At 36.7% G+C, this 20,684-nt stretch overlaps 1 protein-coding gene across 5 annotated transcripts in view; it reads left to right on the forward strand.

Annotated features, from left to right (window-relative positions):
- Nucleotides 1–9,332, forward strand: part of NELL2 (neural EGFL like 2) — a 507,676-nt gene extending 498,344 nt beyond the window's left edge. For all 5 annotated transcript variants that reach the window (XM_086399811.1, XM_086399808.1, XM_086399809.1 and 2 more), the window contains one exon: nt 8,622–9,332. In XM_086399811.1, coding sequence (XP_086255937.1) covers nt 8,622–8,672 — 51 coding nt within the window. In that variant the 3' untranslated portion in view covers nt 8,673–9,332. The remainder of the gene's footprint in view (nt 1–8,621) is intronic.
- Nucleotides 9,333–20,684: the final 11,352 nt, after the last annotated feature.

Raw genomic sequence — 20,684 nt, forward strand, 5'->3', positions numbered from 1 at the left:
TCACACGAGCCACATTTCAAGTGCTCACATGTGCTTGTGGCTATCATAGTAGACAGCACATGCAGAGAACAATTCTATCATGGCAGAATATTCTATAGGAAAGCACTGGTCTAGAGGTGAAGAATGCGGCATCTGAAATCAGGCTACCTGGATTCAGAGCCTGGTCCACCACACTAGCAATGTCACCTCAAGGGACATTTATAAATCTCTCTGTGACTCTGTTTTTCTCACCTAAAACTTGGAATAAAAATATTACTTACATAAGAATAATTTATATTGCCTACTTGAGAAAGTTGCTTTAAGAATTAAGTGAAAGGCCCCCACAAAAAGTTTCCTACACGTTTCATACACATTCAGAGTAAGTGCTCAATAAATGTTGGCTATTATTATTGTTGGTAGTGGACAGCAGAAACATTAAGTCATGAAACAGAGACATTACTCACTGTGAAGGACACTCTGAAGGAAGAATGAACTGTGCTAAGAGGCTGTCCAACAAGTGAACCAATTTTACTTCCTGAGGAATTAAGAGTTAGCTGGGAGAAATAGGGTTAAGAGCTTCCCTTTCCTTTTTAAAGATATCTTTAAATTGCTTGCTAAGTCACTGCTAAGTCATTTCAGTCGTTTTCAACTCTGCGCGACCCCATAGACGGCAGCCCACTAGGCTCCCTCGTCCCTGGGATTCTCCAGGCAAGAAAACTGGAATGGGTTGCCATTTCCTTCTCCAATGCATGAAAGTGAAAAGTGAAAGGGAAGTCTTTTGGTCATGTCCGACTCTTCGCGACCCCATGGACTGCAGCCTACCAGGCTCCTCCGTCCATGGGATTTGCCAGGCAAGAGTACTGGAGTGGGGTGCCATTGCCTTCTCCGTTAAATTGCTTAGGTTAAAAAAAAAAAAAAATGTTTCCGTCACTCAGAAGTTGAATTCACATCAAAAATGAATTACTAATGCTGTCTTACCTAAATCCGATAGAAACTACACAACTCCAGAGAGCTTTCAGGCAATTGTGCTTTGAGTTTCAGGCTATAAAGAGAAATGTACCTAGTTGATAAATAAGGAAGGAGGAGATATTAGAGGGTCAGTCAGGCAAGAAAACTGGAATGGGTCGCCATTTCCTTCTCCAAGGGATCTTCCCAACCTAGGGATCGAACCCTGCATAGTAGGCATATTCTTTACCATCTGAGCGACCAGGAGGCAAATAAAAAGTGAAAGTGTTAGTCACTCAGTAGTATCCAACTCTTTGCGACCCCATGGACTGTAGCCGGCCAAGCTTCTCTGTCCATGCAATTCTCCAGGCAAGAATACTGGATTGGGTTACCTTTCCATTCTCCAGGGGATTTTCCTGACCCAGGGATCAGAACCCAGATTTCCTGCATTGCAGGCAGATTCTTTACCATCTGAGCTACCAAGGAGTAATACAGTCAGAAGAGCTTAGTAGATCAAAAGAGAAGAAAGGATTATTCTATGAATACTGGAATGACTGGATAGCAATTTGAGGGATGTAAGTTGTATATACTAGTATGCTATGTATCAAAACAATTCCCATGTGGAAAAAGTGTTATATATTAAAAATAAATCAAAATAAAGATAAGTAATCAAATATTTATCAAAATTCTAGAAGGGAGATGCCTTTTCTAACATAAAAGTGATAAAATATACCTCAAAAAATTTAGAGCTTCTGTAGATATACAAAATTAGCAAAGTATAAAATCACAATTAGAGACTGGAAAAATATGTTCAGCAGATATGATATCTTTATTAGATTAAAAACATGAAAATTAAAAATACTTATTTTCCCATAAATAACAGAGAATGAATAAACAATTCACTAGCAACTGAACTAACTGACTGACTGAAAAAATACAACTGTTAAAAAAGAGGAGAGCATTCAGCTTTTAAATAATTGAAATAAATATAAACTAACATAATGATTTATTATTTCCACATACTACAGTAAAAAAAATTCACAATAATTTCCAATGTTAACAGTGATATAGTGGAATTGTAGTTTTTTTGCAGAGTTAGTGACATTGAAAAATACAATCAAGAGCCACACATATACCTCCTAGTCCCATCCCCATCTCCACAGAAATATCCAGAAAATCTTATTAATCCTGAGTCTCAGAATCCAACCAAAAGAAATAATCTAAAATATGGAACAAACTGTGTGCATCCTAATATTCACCTCAACATTAATTGGCATGCAGAATCAAAAAGAAACCAAAATACCCAACAATGGAAAGATGGTTAAATAAAGTATGATGAGGGCATGGCAGCCTACTCCAATATTCTTGCCTGGAGAATCCACATGGACAGAGAAGCCTGGTGGGCTACAGTCCATGGGGTCGTGAAGAGTCAGACACAGCTGAGCAGCTAAGCACACAGCATCTGATATAACATAAACTCCAGGAGGTAGTGAAGGACACGGAGGTATGGAGTGCTACAGTCCATGCGGTCGCAGAGTGGGACATGACTGAGTGACAGAACAACAACAAAATCTAACATATAATACTACAACTGTACATTATATGTAATTTTATGATTGCATCATTCAATCATTCAAGTACCAACAATGCTTATAATAAAAATTAAGATAAAAATACTGTGTGATTATATATGTACTTTGATTACAAGAAGGCTAAAAACAGAGAAATATGAAATGAAATCTATGAGGATATACTAAAATATTGATAATAGTGGAATTTAAAATATATTCATTTTTATGTAGATTATTTATAGACAGGGAAGCCTGGTGTGCTGCAGTGCATGGGGTCACCAAGAGTCAGACGACTTAGCAACTGAACAACAATTTATAGCACATATGTGTACATATATTATAATTACACATATATTTATTCTATCTGTTATATAATTTATAAATATTAATGTATTAATAACAGTATTTTATAAAAATTATATTAAATATATATGCTAATAAAATATTTTATGCTTTGTATATATTATATAGAAACATTTTACTGAAAGCTGAAAGTCAGCTGTCTTCTAATCTTGATTTTATAGAGTTTAGTATGCAGACTGATGAGGACTCCTTTACCAATAAAATACAGCCAGAAATAACAGGGTGTTAAGGAAACTCACTGTTATTGTGTAAAAAATAATTAGATTTTTATGGCAGTGGATGGTTACTATTCATAGCAGCCTAAGTTTCAGTAGATCACCTTTTATTCTAGGTTTTATCAAGGTAATGTTTGTTAAGGTCAAATACATAGCGATTTTGTGCAAATTTTTTATGTTTGATGAATCAAAATATAGAATACTTTCAACAGTCTAGCAAGTAACTTTTTGCCCCCTTCTAGGAGAAGGCAATGTCACCCCACTCCAGTACTCTTGCCTGGAAAATCCCATGGACGGAGGAGCCTGGTGGGCTGCAGTCCATGGGGTCGCTAAGAGTCAGACACGACTGAGCGACTTCACTTTCACTTTTCACTTTCATGCATTGGAGAAGGAAATGGCAACCCACTCCAGTGTTCTTGCCTGGAGGATCCCAGGGACGGGGGAACCTGGTGGGCTGCCGTCCATGAGGTCGCACAGAGTCGGACATGACTGAAGCGACTTAACAGCAGCAGCAGGCAATACCTATTCCTGTAGGAAACCTCAATTTTATTTCATTACAACAAATGTATTTTTCCTATTTAAAAATTCATATGTGTATCACACAGTATGTATTATTTTATGTCTAATGGTGAATTGACCAGTTTGTCATTAAGTAATGTCCCTCTTTATCGCTAACAAGATTTCTAGACAAGTAGTCAGTTTTGCCTGGTACTTATGAAACCACACACTATGTTTTGATTCATCAACTTTCAACCTGTCTATAGTTTTATATTTAGAATGCATATTTATAGATAATATATAAATAGTTCTTACTTTTTAATCCAGTGTGACAGTTTCTGTCTTTTAACAGAAGTGTTTAGTCGATTTATATTTGATATTGTTTTTGACATTCATGTATTTAGGGGCCACCATTTTGCGATTTGTTTTCTGCTTGTTCTATATGTTGTTTTTTTAATAATCTTATGTATGCAAGGAAAGTATCCACTTGCTTTCCTTCTGTTTATTTTTATATTAGTTTTATATAAGTTTTTCTATTCAATTTAATTTTTCTTTTAGATTCTTAATTATAACTCTTTATATTGTTATTTTTTGTTGTTGGCTTATGCAACAACTAAAATAATAATATAACCAAAAACCTTTGGTTTTTATAATTTTGACTATGATACACTTAAGTGTGATTTTTGTTGTCTTTATTCTCTTTGGGATGTGCTGGGTTTTTTGAATATCTAAATTGATTTTTTTTCACCAAATTTGAGAAAAAATTGACCATTGTTTCTTCAGATATTTTGTCTGCCACACTTTCTCCCTCTTATTCTCCCAAGACTCCAATCACCCATGTGTTATATGGTTTAATATTACCCTGAAGGTCACTGAGATTCTATTTTTATTTCAATCCTTTTCTTTTTGTTTTTTTTAAAGCAACTTAGTTTACAGTTTATTATAACTTCATCACTTCCACATTTGTGACGCATGTTAAAAATAGATTGCACATTAAAAACCATTTAAAATTTCCTCAGTAGTAGATTCTCCTTGTTAAAAATCAGAACTTAATAGATCAAACGAAAGTACCTCTGATTAGTCCCTTCTCCAATGCCCGCTGTCTTAGCCCTCTCCCTTGAAACAGTCACCATTAACAATGCTTCTAGATTTTTCTCCATAGGGTTGCCCCTATCTGTGTGCATATGTATTTTAACATAAATGATGGCTCCATTATTTCACTTAATAATATGACTTAGACAGTTTTTCATGTCAGTACTTACAAGTCCACCTCATTTTTAGAAAGTTACAGCATGATGTTCCACAGAAAGGGTGCACAATTATTTATTTAGACATTCCTCTTGTCATGAATATTTACGTTGCTTTGAATTTTTCACTATTGCAAATAACATCTCAGAGACCTCCAGGACAATATTAAACGCTACAACATTCGAATCATAGGGGTTCCAGAAGAAGAAGTCTTTTTGTTTTAAATATTGGATAATTTCTATATTTTTTTCAAATTTACAGACTACTTCTGCCATCTCTAATCTTCTGTTAAGCCCATCCAATGAATTTTTCATTTCAAATACTGTGCTTTTCAGTTCCAGAATTTTTATTTAATTTTATTTTTAGTTTCATTACTCTGCTGCAATTTACAACCTTTTCATTCATTATAACCTTTTTTTAAATTTTTCTTAACATCTTTGTACACATTTGTAATAGACACTTTCTAGTCTTTATCTGGGTTTCCCTGGTGGCTGAGATGGTAAAGAATCACTTTGTAGTGCAGGAGACCCAGGTTCAATCCTTGGTTCAGGAAGATCCCCTAGAGAAGGAAATAGCTAGTCACTCCAATATTCTTGCCTGGAGAATTCCATGGACAGAGAGGAGCCTGGTGACTACAGTCTTTATCTGCATTTATACCAACTGGATTAACTCTGAGTCATTTCTCTTTCACTACTTTTTCTCTTGATGAGTCACTTTTTTCTGTTTGTTTGTTTTTTCACATATCTAATAATGGTTATGGTTTATTGGATATTGTGGACAGAATATAGAATAGGTCCTCTATAGGTCCTCCATTCTGTTGGCTTCCCCTGAAGACTGTTGTCGTTCTAGCAAATTTCAAATTACAGCCAATAAACTTGCAATTGAGAAGGCTAGACTTTATATTAGTTAGATCTATTCCAGATGTACCCTTAGTTCTAGGGTGAATCTCTTAATCTTGAGACTGTTTTATTCCTAAACATGAAAGCCTGAAATTTTTTATCAGTCCCTTTTAACTTGGTAGGGCACAGATTTTAAGCACTACTACCCACAGGGAGCAGCATCTGAAATATCTGCTCAGAGCTTTCCAACTTCAAGCTGTGACTCTCTGATTGTCCTTTTAGAGTCTCCTCTGCAATTCAAAGACCAGCCACTGATTTGAGGGGAGTTTCCATGCTGATTCATTCCTTCCTTTCTAAGATATTTCCTTCTGAATTTCCAGGCACCCTGGCAGCCCCAAATGTTGTCCTCCAACATCTGAAGTCTATCAGATTGTGGCTTTCTGCTTGAGTTGTAGTTATCCTAAGTTTCACAGACTAGACAGTGCCCTAAGGGAAAATGCCAGGTAGAAAAGAATCTCACACAATACATTTTCCTCCTTTCAGAGATTGAAATTCCTCCAGTGTCTGCTTGCTTTTAGTCACTAATTCATTGATTTAAATAATTTTTATATTTTGTCCAAACTTTATAGTTATCCATATGAGAGACAGTCTTGTGTAAGTAACTATGCCATTACTGAAATTGGACCCCAGTGGAATATTTTATTACTCTTTCTTATATCAACTAGGTTTCCTTAACTGAGGAGCTATCAATGGCATGGTCTGTAGCATTCATGTTCCTATAGCAGAACATACTGATAGGGAATAAGAAAAACATTACTCGAAGATTTGGGGAAATATATCTTCTCTTCCTAAAACCTACTTATACTCCAGAAATTTCCCTAACTCTCTCTGCTCAAAATCCATACAGTCTGAGGAACTGATATTCTTGGGAACTGGTATACCTCTCCTTTCACTGGGTCAGTGAGTTGGGAAAGATCATGTGACCAGGTTATGGTTAGAAATCCTCAGCCTCTGAGCAAAACAACAAAGCTTTAAAACACTGCTAGAGAGCTAAGAAATGGTTGTCTGTCACACTTTTTTGCCATCAGAGTAAGAATTCTGCTTAATAACAATTAAAAGAAAGAGGGTTAAGTTAAATTGATAATATTCTTCTTGGATATAGACAGTCTTTTCTCTCATTTGGTAAGCTTTAACAAAGGCTAAAGTATTAAGGTCCTTTCTTAAGTTTTATCTGAACCTTTTGGTTTTATCATATTAAGGTCTGATACATTTTCAATCATGTAAAGTCAATTATCTGAGAGAATATATCAAATAGAAGATGAGCTTTAGAGTCAGACTAACCTGTATTTTAATCCCAGTTGTATCCTTATATTAGCTGTGAGACTTTGGACATGATATTTAAGCTTTCTGATGTTCAGTTTCTGAACCTAAAAATCATCACTATTAATAGTGATCCTACTGGGAATGCTCTGAGGTTGAAATTAGATAATGTATTTAAAGTTTCTGGTGAAGTTTCTGACACAGAGTATGCACTCAAAAAGTAGAAGGATATTATCATCTTGTGATTGTGTTAACAATGCTAACAATGATAACAATGCTATCATTATTATCAGCGAGCCACTGGAAGAAAGAGTGCAAAAATTCAAAAGAATAAGATACAATTTTTTTTTCTTTTCTGTAATACATTATACTATTTTGGCTGTCATTGTTCAGTTGATAAGTCGTGTCCAACTCTGCAACCTCATGGACTGTAGCACACCAGGCTCCTCCATCCTCCAGTATCTCCCAGAGTTTGCTGACACTATCTAACCATCTCTTCCTCTGCCGCCACTTTTTCCTTTTGCCTTCAATCTTTCCTAGCATCAGGGTCGTTTCCAATGAGTAGGCTCTTTGCATCAGGTGGCCAAAGTTTTGCAGCTTTGGCATCATTCCTTTCAATGAATATTGAAAGTTGATTTCCTTTAGGACTGACTGGTTTAATCTTGCAATCCAAGGGACTCTCAAGAGCCTTCTCCGGCACCACAATTCAAAAGCATCAACACTTCAGTGTTCATCCTTCTTTATACTATTTTTTTAATATAAATTTATTTATTTTAATTGAAGCTTAATTACTTTACAATATTGTATTGGTGTTGCCATACATCAACATGAATCCGCCACAGGTATACACGTGTTCCCCATCCCGAACCCCCCTCCCTCCTCCCTCCCCGTACCATCCCTCTGGGTTGTCCCAGTGCACTATTTTTTATACTATTTTGGTACTTTGTTATAAAAACCCATTATGCTTATTTGGCTCTTCCCTGTTTTCCTTGCCTCATCTCTATAGTTTCTTCACTTAGAATTCTTGCCAAGACAGAACTTTTTTAGGCGTCTTAACTACACAGAACTCTTTTCACTTTAAAGCCTTTACTAATTCTGTTCCCTGTGCTCTTGGCATAACTTTTCACAGAACTATCTTGAGGTCTTGGGTTAAACATCACTTCTATATAGAATTCTACTCTGGCCACCCAATCTAAGTAGCCAGACTTTTTATTAATCTCATAACATCACCTAGTTTGTTTCTTTTCTAGCACTTTTTACAATTTTTGATTGTACACTTGATTATTAATGGATACAGCTATAGGCCCTGTCCTGTGAGAGTAGCAACCATATCTGCTTTATTCATCAGCATGTCTAGGGCTCAGTTTACTCAGTGCTTATTTTGTGAATGGGCAAATAAAAGAACAAATGTGATCTAAGAGAGTGCCATGGAGTAAATAAAGCTGCTGCTGCTAGCCTATAATTTACCACAAATAACTGGCCACAGTTGGTTTTTAAGTGAGACATGAAAAGTGATTAGGACACTGAACTTTCAGGAGCATATAAATAACAAATACACTGTTCAGTTATGTGTAACAATCAGTGAGAACTGACTAGTGGCTTAAAAATTCATACTGTACCTTTTTCCCCTGTCTTTTCTCTAGAATGGCCACATCTGTTGCTCAGTGGATCCACAGTGCCTTCAGGAACTGTGAAGTTAACTGTCTCACTGGAAATTTCTGTTTAAAGAATGTTTCATTAAAAAGACCAAAAAAGAAAAAAAAAAGGTAAAACTTAAAGTGGATGATTTGTGGGCAGCTAAGTGCATCATTGTTATTAGCTGAGTGAACTTTCAATTATGAAATTCATGGAGCTTGAGAAAATCACAAAAGGAAAAGGCTTGGGGCAAAACTAGACCAGAATTCCACCTCAACGGTGTCTGACGTCAAGCGTGTGGAAGAATGGGTGTGAAATACATACCATGACATCATGATCCCTGGACATAAAGCCTGAGCTTATGGGGGCTTTGGAAACCTCTGGCTTCACTGGTGCAGAAAATACTCCTCTAGATCAGAATCTTCATGAATCAGTTCAGTTCTTCACTGCAAAAAATAAAATGTAAGGCAGTGATTGAGTTCTATTTTCAGAAGCAAAGCAAAGAAGCTATAACATGTTATATGTACAATATACACTCTGAGAAGAAATCTGAAACGTTATTGTCATGATAAAAATAATGCACAGGCATGGTTACTTAATATTTTCTAACAAGAGAACTCATCCCTATTTCCTTGTTTTACTGCACTTAATATTTGGTTGAATTTGTTCAGTATAAGCTCGTTCTTGTGTAAAATTAAATAAATATTTCTCTTACCTTATAACATGTCCCAGTGTTTGCTTACTGTGTTCCTTTTGCCCCACACATTCTTCAACATACAAATTGCTTTCTGGTTCTGCTGATGAAACACTCCCACCTCCCAAACTGAAGGTGATTTTTGCTATATTACATGCCAAAATGGGGGGTGTGAAGGATACCTTCGTTCTGCCCCTGTGGATTCCCCAGGTTGCCTTTCACCCTCCCTCATGTCCTGGGGACTGACTTATGCACATCATATTAATTGGTTCTGTTGTCCTCTGAATTCTGACTCAGTTTGACTAGTAGCGACCACCAGCAGGATATCAGAAAGAGAGAGTTTGGCTGTTTACTCTGCTGGCTCCTTTCCTGTCAGGTTACTGCCGTGATTAGCTGTGTCACTGAAGGTGATGTCTCCTGGCAGGTGGCCCTCCCTGTTCAGCTACCCTCTCCCGACTTCTATTTTGCTTCTTCTGGCTTCAGGGATAATAACAACTCTGGCTGTTTTGTCTTTGTGGGTACCTGCTCAGTTTCTTGTCTTCCCTGTTTCCTATAGCCTCTTTATAAATGGTCCTTTTGTTAAACTCTCTTTAATTAGCCAGCTTGAGCGTGCCATCTGTTTCCTGCCAGGATTCTGACTGATGTCCATAAGGAAAGGAGTATGTGAGAGTTGGGAATATCTTCAAAAATTTGTCCTTCACAATTTGATATACAAATTTAAAGAATCCCAATGTTAGGAGGGATTATGATATTACATGTTAAAATTTTTGATGCACTAGAATCTCAGGAGGAAAAAGTAAACTTACAGATGCTCAAATCAAGTGACCAAGTGAAGTCGCTCAGTCGTGTCTGACTCTTTGCGACCCCGTGGACTGTAGCCTACCACGTTCCTCCATCCATGGGATTCTCCAGGCAAGAGTACTGGAGTGGGGTGCCATTGCCTTCTCCAGAGGACCTTCCCGACCCAGGGATCGAACCCTGCATTGTAGGAGATGCTCAATAGTGATGGTAAATACAATATTTCCCTATTCGTATGTTTTGCACTAGGGTGAAAAAGAAATACAAATCTTATTAAATTTTAGTTGCATAGAGACTTCTTTAAAGAAAAAAGAATGGAAGTGGACAAGATGTAACTCCCGCAAGCTATGGAAAAGGTAAAGTGGCATTTAACTGCCTTTTCCCCATTGCTATGAAAATAACCTCATAGGAGCCGAGCTAAAGGATAATGTATAAATGTCTTAATATTTTGACATGTGTAGTATTTACTGAATGTGTCGATTCAAGTATCTCTCAGTATTCCCTGGACTTATAAATGCTCTTTTTTCTGCAGCCTTTTTATACTTAACTAAAAATTTCAGCAGAGCATAAAGTTTATTTTGAGCAGGTATTACTTACTGTGGAAACTAGCAATTTAGTCTCCAAAAAGATACTAATTTGAAAGTTTTTCCACGTATTTTTTCCTTATATAGATTTGGGGTTTCATGTAAATCTCCATAAAATATATATTTTATTAATACTTGCTTTTCTGAGAAAAGTATGAAATATGTGCATTTGCATGTGTGTGTACTTGTATACACACTCACAGTTTACATCCGTATACTTGTATATACTCATCATTTAGATGTTTTATGCCTTCTAGAAGAAGAAACGAGGTGGAATTGCACACTCCCACTCTATCATAAGTCTCTGTAGGGCTCTGAGTGTATTGGTGGTTTTCAGAGTCCGGTTTCTATAGACTTCTGAAAGAGAGAGAACTCATAACATTGAGAAGAAAAGAGGGAGAAAATAAGATTATATTCTTCCAAGGACTATTAAAGCAATAAATGTGTTCAGATTGAATTTTGTATTTCAAGGTTTATCCCATAAATAATAGATACTCAGGAGAATTACTGTTTACCCAGGCGAGCAGTAATCAATTGCTTCTTAAGGACTTTGTTCTTTGAAAACAAGGTTGTTAAATGCCTTATTTCTTACTCTGGAGATAATTGGCAGAATGCCATGGTTGAATTATGCCAGTGTTGTGGGGAAGTGAGAACTAAGAGGCATGAATTTAATTTGGGGGTACTTGGCTCTTTTAAGAGCACCTTTTGGTGGAAAAAGTCTTTATTACATTTCCTTTATTTTCCCTTTTCTGAAAGAAAAAAAAAACACAAGAATATTTGAATATTATTCTTTGGTAATTCATGAATGGTAATCCATATTATTTGTCATCCTTTTTGAAAGACTACAATATTGCTATTTCCTTTGCCTTATGTGGTGGTAAGGAGAATCACATATAATTGTTCAATATGATCCAAGCAGTATCATCTAACTCCTTTCATCTCTTAGTAACTTGGTTAAGACAAAGTTGAGACACCTTGTAATCGCCTTAAAAAATGAATGGTATATCAAAGCTCTGAAACAGCAATCGATTCTCTGTATATTGGAGTAGCAGAAGTTATTCAGTTGAACAAAACTGAAATTACATGTGCGGAATAAAAAATAAGCTTTAAGTCACTAAGGATTACCCCCAAAGCTCCATGTTTCTGACTAGTTAAGATTCCTCTGGAGATCAACAGGTCCCAGAGACACTTGCATGGTCCCAGTCCTGTTAACCTAGCACTGAGCACTGATAAGATCAACCTTTATTAGAGCAAGACTTTTTTGTTTTTTTATTTTTCAAGTGTAAAGTGTTAGTGGCACAGTGGTAGATTGATCTCAGAGAGATTCATGCCAAAAAGATCCCTGAAGGCAATAAGTGAATGTTGTGCTCTGTATACACTTCATTCACTGAACACTGCCCCTGTGCAGTCACTCTGTTGCAGTCAAGTTGTCTCATTCTGTTCTTTCTGACCTTTCAATATTGATGGACTGTTTTCTGCCCTAGAATTCAATATCTTCCATAAAGGAATTGTCACCTCTTTGCAGAATAATTGCCCTTACTTAACAAACGTACAGGTAGAAAAACAGGAGAGCTTTGAGCTACGATGGCTCTGGATCTGTGGTGAAATAAACTGGCAAAGAATAGAACCATTGGAGGAGGTTGGAATAAGATAGTTTGAGTTTCAGTTTCCCGTATATCTTGTGTTTTCCAAGAGGCTGTGGCAACTTCTCCAAGCCTTCTATCTTTGTGCTGGGATTAAATCATGCTTCAAGAGATCATTTGCATGGCAGATTCTGAAGTTCTTTATTTTGAATGACAAATGGCACAATATATTACTGTCACCCCCAAAATATTAAGTTTAAAACATGTTCTCCCTTTATCTCCAGTGCTAGGTGCTTTAATAAAACACTCTGGAATCAAAGTGTGACTAGATGTCAAAATAGAAATGGCAACAAGTTTATTTTTGAGTAATTTTCTTTCTCTTTCACACACACACACACACACACAAAACAGCTATAAATAGGGAAAGCAGAAAACCAGAAAATATAATTTTCTTCAAAATATATAAGGAATTCAGGAATAAGTTTATCAAAAGAAATTCATGGTCTTGTGGAAAAATATAAAACCACAGTGAACAAATCTTTTTGAAATCCTAGAATATACCTAGGCACTGCCTGTAGAGTTTGCATAATGAACCAATCTCACTGCAACAGTACAGATGCCACAATGTGTACAGTGTGTACAGAGCGGAAGCATCTGCATATTGCCTCCTCGCGCAGTTCACATCCTTATGGGGGGTGGAGAATTAAGTAAGTGGATGCTATGCTGGGGAAGATAGGCGCTATGAAGAATTAAGCTGAGTGGAGTAGAGATACGGACAGGCAATAGTGTCGATAGGGTGGGGATGAAGTCTTCTCTAAGATAAAGTGACATCGGAGCAAACACTGGAATGAAGTGACGCAGTGAGGCATCTGCACATCCCAGTGGGAGAATGACAGGCCAAGGGAGTGTGTGAACAGGTCTGAGATGGGAGCACACTTAATGCGGTGTGAGTGGAGTGGGCAAGCTGAGACTTACAGAGGATGTGGTCAGGGAAGTGGCTGGTGACCAAGTCACATAGGTCTTCCTAGGCCATCGTTAGCGATTAGCATTTTTATTCTTTGTGATTTGGAAGCTGTTAGAGAGTTTTGAGCACAGCTGTGACATAGTCTAATGACAAAGAATTAACCTAGACCATTTGTGGAGAGTAAGACGTGGTAAGTGGACAGGGTGAGGGGGTGTGCTGAGCATGGGCGTAGGAGGTATGTTTATGCTGCAGAATTTCCAACAAGGTGATGATAATAGGCTAGGAGGGTAGCCTTGAGGGTGAGAAGGAAGAAACATTTAACATTAGAGATCTACTTAATTGAAAAAATGGGTAGGAAGACTAAGTATCAAAAAAGTGTCAATTCTCCCCTGTAGTTCTAATAAGAAAAAAAAAAAAATCCTAAACTATTATGGAAAAGCAAATGGCCAGGAATATTTTGAAGAATTATATCTAGGGGCAGGGAAGACCATATATCATTTATCTATATCTCATATATCATCTATCTTGGTATTCTACCATATATCAAGAGTATAAAGCTATAGAAACTGAGTCATTGTTATGGGAATAAATGGAAGACAGGTCAATATATAACAGCACCAAGACTTCAGAAAGCATCCCATACACAAATGGGTTTCATAGGTGACAGAGGTTATGCTGAAGAATTGGGCATGTGGAAATTGCCTATGGAAAAGCAAAAACATAAAATTATGTCCTTATTTCACATAAATCAATCCCACATAGATTAAGGACCTCAATATAAAAAGCAAAACAAATTTATGAAGAGATTTTAGAAGAATGCTTTTTGACCTTGGGATGGCTTCAAATAAACTCAAAAGGCATATATCATAAAATCATAGTTAAATTCTACTATATGAAGTAGATGAAAAGACAGGCAATAGGCTGGAAAAGATATTGGCTTTATATATGATCACAAAGGACTGGTAACTGGAATGTATGTATTTAAAAAACTCCTAAAGAAATTCAATAGAGAAATGGACAGAAGACATACACAGGCATTTCACAAGTCAGGAAACCCCAAAATGGCTAATAAATGTTGTGAACATCTGCTTGGGTTCCCTAGTCATCAGAAAAGTTTATTTTAAAACCACAATGACAGAATATTTTTAAAAATCATCAAAATTAAAAAGAATAACACCAGCTGTTGGTGAGACTGTGAAACAACCTGAAGTCTTACACACCAGTAGTATGTATTATACATTATGTATATCTCCACACCACTTTGGGGGGCAGTTTTGTGATACCTAAAGTCGAGGGTGTGCACTTGTCATGACCCAGCATGTACTCCTAAGTTTATGATCTAGAGCTTCACTGTCCTATACAGTAGACATTGGTCATTTGTGGCTATTAAAATTAAATTCCTCAGTTGCATGAGCAATTTTCAAGGACTCAATAGCTACTCTGTGACTAGTGGTTAGTGGCTACTTTATAGACAGCACAATGATATTTCTATCATCATAAAAAGTTCTAATGGACAGCACTGTCCTATAGGAATTCTCGTAAAAGTGTATAAGACATGGAAAAAATATTCACAATAGCATATTTGCAAGAAAGCTCTAGAAATCATTCAGATGTCAATCAGTGAAATCAGTCATAAATAAAATGTCATACGTTTATATTTTGGAATACTCTAGAGGATGAAAATGAATAAGAATTACATTTAGAAACATGGATGAACCTCAGACACATGTTCAGAAAAAACAAGATGCAAATGAAAAAGGAAAGCATAACAATATTCACACAATAATTTTGAATGTGTAAAATATATTTATGCAAATATGAATATTTTAAAATGCATGGAAATGACAAACATCAAATTAGGATAGTGGTTGTCTCTTAGAGGTTGAAGAGAGGTGTCAGGTACACAGGGAGCATACCTGCGTTGGTAATATCTGTTTATTGCTCTATTCCATGTATTTCCAATATTTCAGAATATCTATTGCTGTGTGTGTGTCACACACACAGTCACTCCGTCGTGTCCGACTCTTTGCAATCTCATGGACTGGAGCCCGCAAGGCTCCTCTATGCATGGTGTTTCTCAGGCAAGAATACTGGAATGGGTTGCCATTTCTCCTCCAGGGAATCTTTCCAACCCAGGGATAAAAACTGAATCTCCTGCATTGCAGGCAGATTCTTTCCCACTAAGCCTAAAGACAAATAATGAAAGAAAAAATAATTACATGATCTTACCACCTTTGGTACTTCCTTTATTTTTCTTTGTTCTTTGTCAAATATTTGCCTATGCAGTCATAGTATTTTTAATTTCACTTCTTGCATAGCATTTTATTGTAAACAGTTTATATTATAGTATGTTTACAGGATTTCAATGACTGTTAAATATTTCATTGATTTGTTAGAAATACAGTTTATTTCCTTTGAACTTTTTCACTATTACAGATACTGCTGCAATTCATATAGTGTAAAACTATGTTAATCTGTAGAGTGTATTATCAACAATAGGTTTAATGATGCAAGTTATAAACTATTCTAATGGCATGGTTTAGCTTTTTTTTAATGAGGTGCATTTGATGTACAATACTATATAAGTTTCAGGTGTACAACATAGTGATCCATGATTTTCAAAGATTTTACTTCATTTATAGCAATTATAAAATTGGCTATATTCCCTGTGTTGCACAATATATCATTATAGTTTATTTATTTTATACACAGTAGTTTCCAACTCTTAATCCTCTATCCCTATCTTGGTTCAGTTTGTTTTATTGCTTGTCCAAAGGCTGTACCAAGGAAACAGGGCCACTGGCGTTATAAGCCATATTTTCAAAACAACTTATATGCCACCATTGAATGTTATATGCCACTACTGAATATTATCAATTTAATTTTAGTCTCCTATTGTGATTTTTATAGGTATAAAATGGTACATTGCTGCTTTAATTTTAATTTTTTTAATAAGTGAGGTTAAACTTATGCAGGCATTGTAATTTTCTACCTATGTCCTTTGTTCATATATCTCTGATACTTTGATCAATTGATGGTGAAAGTGAAAGTGATTCAGTCATGTCTGACTCTTTGTGACCCCATGGACTGTACAGTCCATGGAATTCTCCAGGCCAGAATACTGCAGTGGGTAGCCTTTCCCTTCTCCAGGGGATCTTCCCAACTCAGGGATCCAACCCTGGTTTCCAGCATTGCAGGTGGATTCTTTACCAACTGAGCAACCAGGAAAGCCCAAGAATACTGAAACTGGTAGCCCATCCCTTCTCCAGTGGATCTTCCTGACCCAGGAATCAAACTGGAATCTCCTGCACTGCAGGCAAATTCTTTACCAGCTGAGCTACCAGGGAAGGGCCAAGTCTAGTCAACTGGTGCTGGTGGTTGTATAATCACTACTGCTAAGTCGCTTCAGTCATGTCCGACTCTGTGTGACCCCAGAGATGGCAGCCCACCAGGCTCCCCCTCCTGGGATTCTCCAGGCAAGAACACTGGATTGGGTTGCCACTTCCTTCTCCAGTGCATGAAAGTGAAGAGTGAAAGTGAAGTCGCTCAGTCGTGTCCGACTCTTAGCGACCCCATGGACTGCAGCCTACCAGGCTCCTGAGTCCACGGGATTTTCCAGGCAAGAGTACTGGAGTGGGGTGCCATCGCCTTCTCCGGTATAATCACTAAGTCGTGTATAACTCCTTGCGGCCCCGTGGACTATAACCCAACAGGCTCCTCTGTCCATGGGATTTCCCAGGTGAGAATACTGGAGTGGGTTGCCATTTCCTCCTCCAAGGGGTCTTCCTGACCCAGGGATCAAACTCATGTCTCCTGTTTGGTAGGCAGATTCTTTACCACTGAGCCACCTGGGGAGCCTGCTTTTATTATTTACACATAAAATAAACTATAAAAAGACATCATGTGTAATTGTTGGAAATCCTTCAACAAATTTTTACCAATGTTTTTCTCAAAATGTTGTTACTTTTTATAGTTTACTTATTTTCATTTTTAGTATAAAGAATTTCAATATGTATCACTGATGGTTACTTTTATAATCTCTTATATTTCTTCAAAATTCATATTATTATATCTCCAAATAGCTCCCTATGCATATTCCATAAATGTGGAACTCTCCACCTCCAGAAACTATCCAAGAACTATTAAATTTCAGCTTAATTTATGTCATGTTGGTCTTAATTCTACTCACTGGGCCATATTAACTCCTCTTTAAACAGTCTCCTTCAGAGGGGCACCCCACTCCAGTACTCTTGCCTGGCAAATCCCATGGATGGAGGAGCCTGGTAGGCTGCAGTCCATGGTGTCGCGAAGAGTCGGACATGAGTGACTTCATTTTCACTTTTCACTTCCATGCACTGGAGAAGGAAATGGCAACCCACTCCAGTGTTCTTGCCTGGAGAATCCCAGGGATGGGGGAGCCTGGTGAGCTGCCGTCTATGGGGTCGCACAGAGTCAGACACGACTGAAGTGACTTAGCAGTAGCAGCAGCAAACAGTCTCCTTAAACCCTTTTCTTCCACTATTAAATTCCTTTAATCTGTCTTGAGAAAAGAAATCTCAGTTCTCATCTAGATGTTCTCCTTCTGTTCATGTACCTGGGTATATGTCATGCCCAGAACCAAACAACATATTCCAGGAGGAATCGCTCCAGCAGAAGACACACTTGGTTTTGGAGCTGAGACTATAAATTAGGACTCTTTTACTGAACATGTCTATTTTACAGAGAAGAAAAAATTTTCTCTCCCAACTCACCAACTGAACTCTTCTGATACATTTTAAATTCATAAAAAGTTATAATGTTAAAAAGAGAACATTCATATTCAAAGTATATTCTCCCACGTGTGTTTACAAAACCATCTTTCTTACAGCATATTCAACGTTGTGTAAAATCACATTCTATTCGGTAGTATTTCACTATTCCATAAAGAATATGGTTGCATGTATTTTCTACTTCAAATTGAATTTTTCTAGTAATTTGGGCTTTTCATCTCTACTAAATGCATTTCTCACTACAGATCTTTGTGTGTCATTTTATCATCTCTCAAATATATTCCAAAGGAAGATAACTATCTGTTATGAATAAAACAGAATTGATTTTATTTTAGTGATTTGAAATATTTTAACTATGAAGCAAACCCAATACAAACAGAATCTTATCACTTTGGTGTAATTCTCACTCTCAGTGAGCAGGGCTCCAGCAAAACACTTCATTAGGTGACAACTAACAATAAACACAGAGCTTGAATTAACACATTTAGCTCATGTTTTTTGAACGTTAGTTTTCATTATTCTATATGTGTCACATGTCAATCTTTACAGAATTTTATCTGCCTTTATTTTCCTTGATGGAAAACTGCTTATAGTTTGACTTTTATCAAAAGTGAGCTGTTTTGCTTATCTGTTACTTTATGGTTTTTTAATTACTTTTATTAAAAGTTACTCTTCCTCCTATTACAGTTGATAACAACCACTTTGTCATTGTTCTGAGAGAAGACAATGTTCCAATTCACATCTTAAAGAGTTTCTTTCTTTCTTCTTTTATTTTTTTATATTAGAGTATAATTTCTTTACAATGTTGTATTAGTTTCTGCTCTACAGCAAAGGGAATCACCTATATGTGTGTGTGTATATATATGTATCTCCCTTCCTTTTTGAGCCTCCCTCCCAACCTCACCTCTAGGTCATCACAGAGCACTGAGTTGAGCGCCCTGTTCTATACAGCAGCTTCTCACTAGCTATCTATTTTACACATGTAGTGTATAGAAGTCAGTGATATTCTCTCCGTTTGTCCCACCCTCTCCTTCCCCCGTATCCACAAGTCCACCCTCTCTGTCTGCATCTGTATTCTTGTCCTGCAAATAGCTTCCTTGGTACCATTTTTCTAGATTCCATATATATGCATTAATATATGGTATTTTATATCATTTTCCTCTTTCCAACTTACTTCACTCTGTGTGACAGACTTTAAATTCATCTACATCACTACAAACAATCCAGTCCCATTCCTTTTTATGACTGAGCAATATTCCATTGTATGTGTATATGCCACATCTTCTTTAGTCATTCATCTGTCTATGGGCTTTTAGGTTGCTTTCATGTCCTGGCTATTATAAACAGTGCTGCAATGAACACTGGGGTACATGTGTCTTTTTGAATTATGATATTCTCAGGTGATATGCCCAGTAGTGTGATTGCTGGGTCATATGATAGTTATAGTCTTAGTTTTTTAAGGAATCTCCATACTGTTCTCTGTAGTGGCTGTATCAATTTACATTCCCACCAGTAGTAGTAGAGTTCCCTTTTCTCCACATCCTCTCCAGCACTTACTGTTTGTAGCTGTTTTTGACGATGGCTTTTCTGACCACTGTGAGGTGATACTTCACTGTAGTTTTGATTTGCATTTCTCTAATTATGAGCGGTGTTGAGCATCCTTTTATGTATCTGTCGCCCATCTGTATGTCCTCTTTGGAGAAATGTCTATGTACGTCTTCTGCCCATTTTTTTATTGGGTTGTTTGCCTTTTTGATATTGAGTTGCATAAGCTGCTAGTATATTTTGGAGATTAATCCTTCGTGAGTTGCTTCATTTACAGATATTTTCTCCCCTTCTGAGGGTTGTCTTTTCATCTCATTTATGTTATCCTTTGCTATGCAAAAGCTTTTAAGTTTAATTAGGTCCCATTTGTTTATTTTTGTTTTTCTTTCATCACTCTAGGAGACGGGGTCAAAAGAGATCTTGCTGCAAATTATGTCAAAGAGTGTCCTGCCTATGTTTTCCTCTGAGAGTTTTATTGTGTCTGGCCTTACATTTAGGTCTTTAATCCATTCTGACTTTATTTTCGTGTATGGTGTTAGGAATTCCTGTTTTCTAATTTCATTCTTTTACATGTAGCTGTCCAGTTTTCCCAGAACCATTTATTGAAGAGGCTGTCTTTCCCCCTTTGTATATTCTTGCCTCATTTGTCAGGGACAAAGTGTCTGTAGGTGTATGGGTTTATCTCTGGATTTTCTATCTTGTTCTGTTGATCTATATTTCAGTTTTTATGCCAGTACCATACTGTCTGGGTTAATGTAGCTTTATAGTACAGTCTGAAATCAGAGAGGTTGATTCCTCCAGCTCCATTTTTCTTTCTCAAGACTGCTTTGGCTATTCAAGGTCTTTTGTGTTTCCATATAAACTATAAAATTTTAAGTTCTAATTCTGTGGAAAATGTCACTGGTAATTTGATAGGTATTGCTTTGAATCTATAGAGTGCTTTGACTAGGATAATCATTTTCAAAATATTAATACTTATTTCTCCATTTGTGTCATGTTTGTGTCATCTTTGATTTATTTCATCAGTGTCACATAGGTTTTTTAGTAAAGGTTTTTTGTCCCTTTGGGTAGGTATATTCCTAGATATTTTATTCTTTTTTTGTGATGGTAAATGAAATTGCTTCCTTAATTTCT

The sequence above is a fragment of the Bos grunniens genome, chromosome 5 (assembly GCF_055505025.1).
Source record: "Bos grunniens cultivar Pamir isolate PY7600 chromosome 5, Bosgru_T2T1.0, whole genome shotgun sequence".
NCBI classification, from domain to species: Eukaryota; Metazoa; Chordata; class Mammalia; order Artiodactyla; family Bovidae; genus Bos; species Bos grunniens.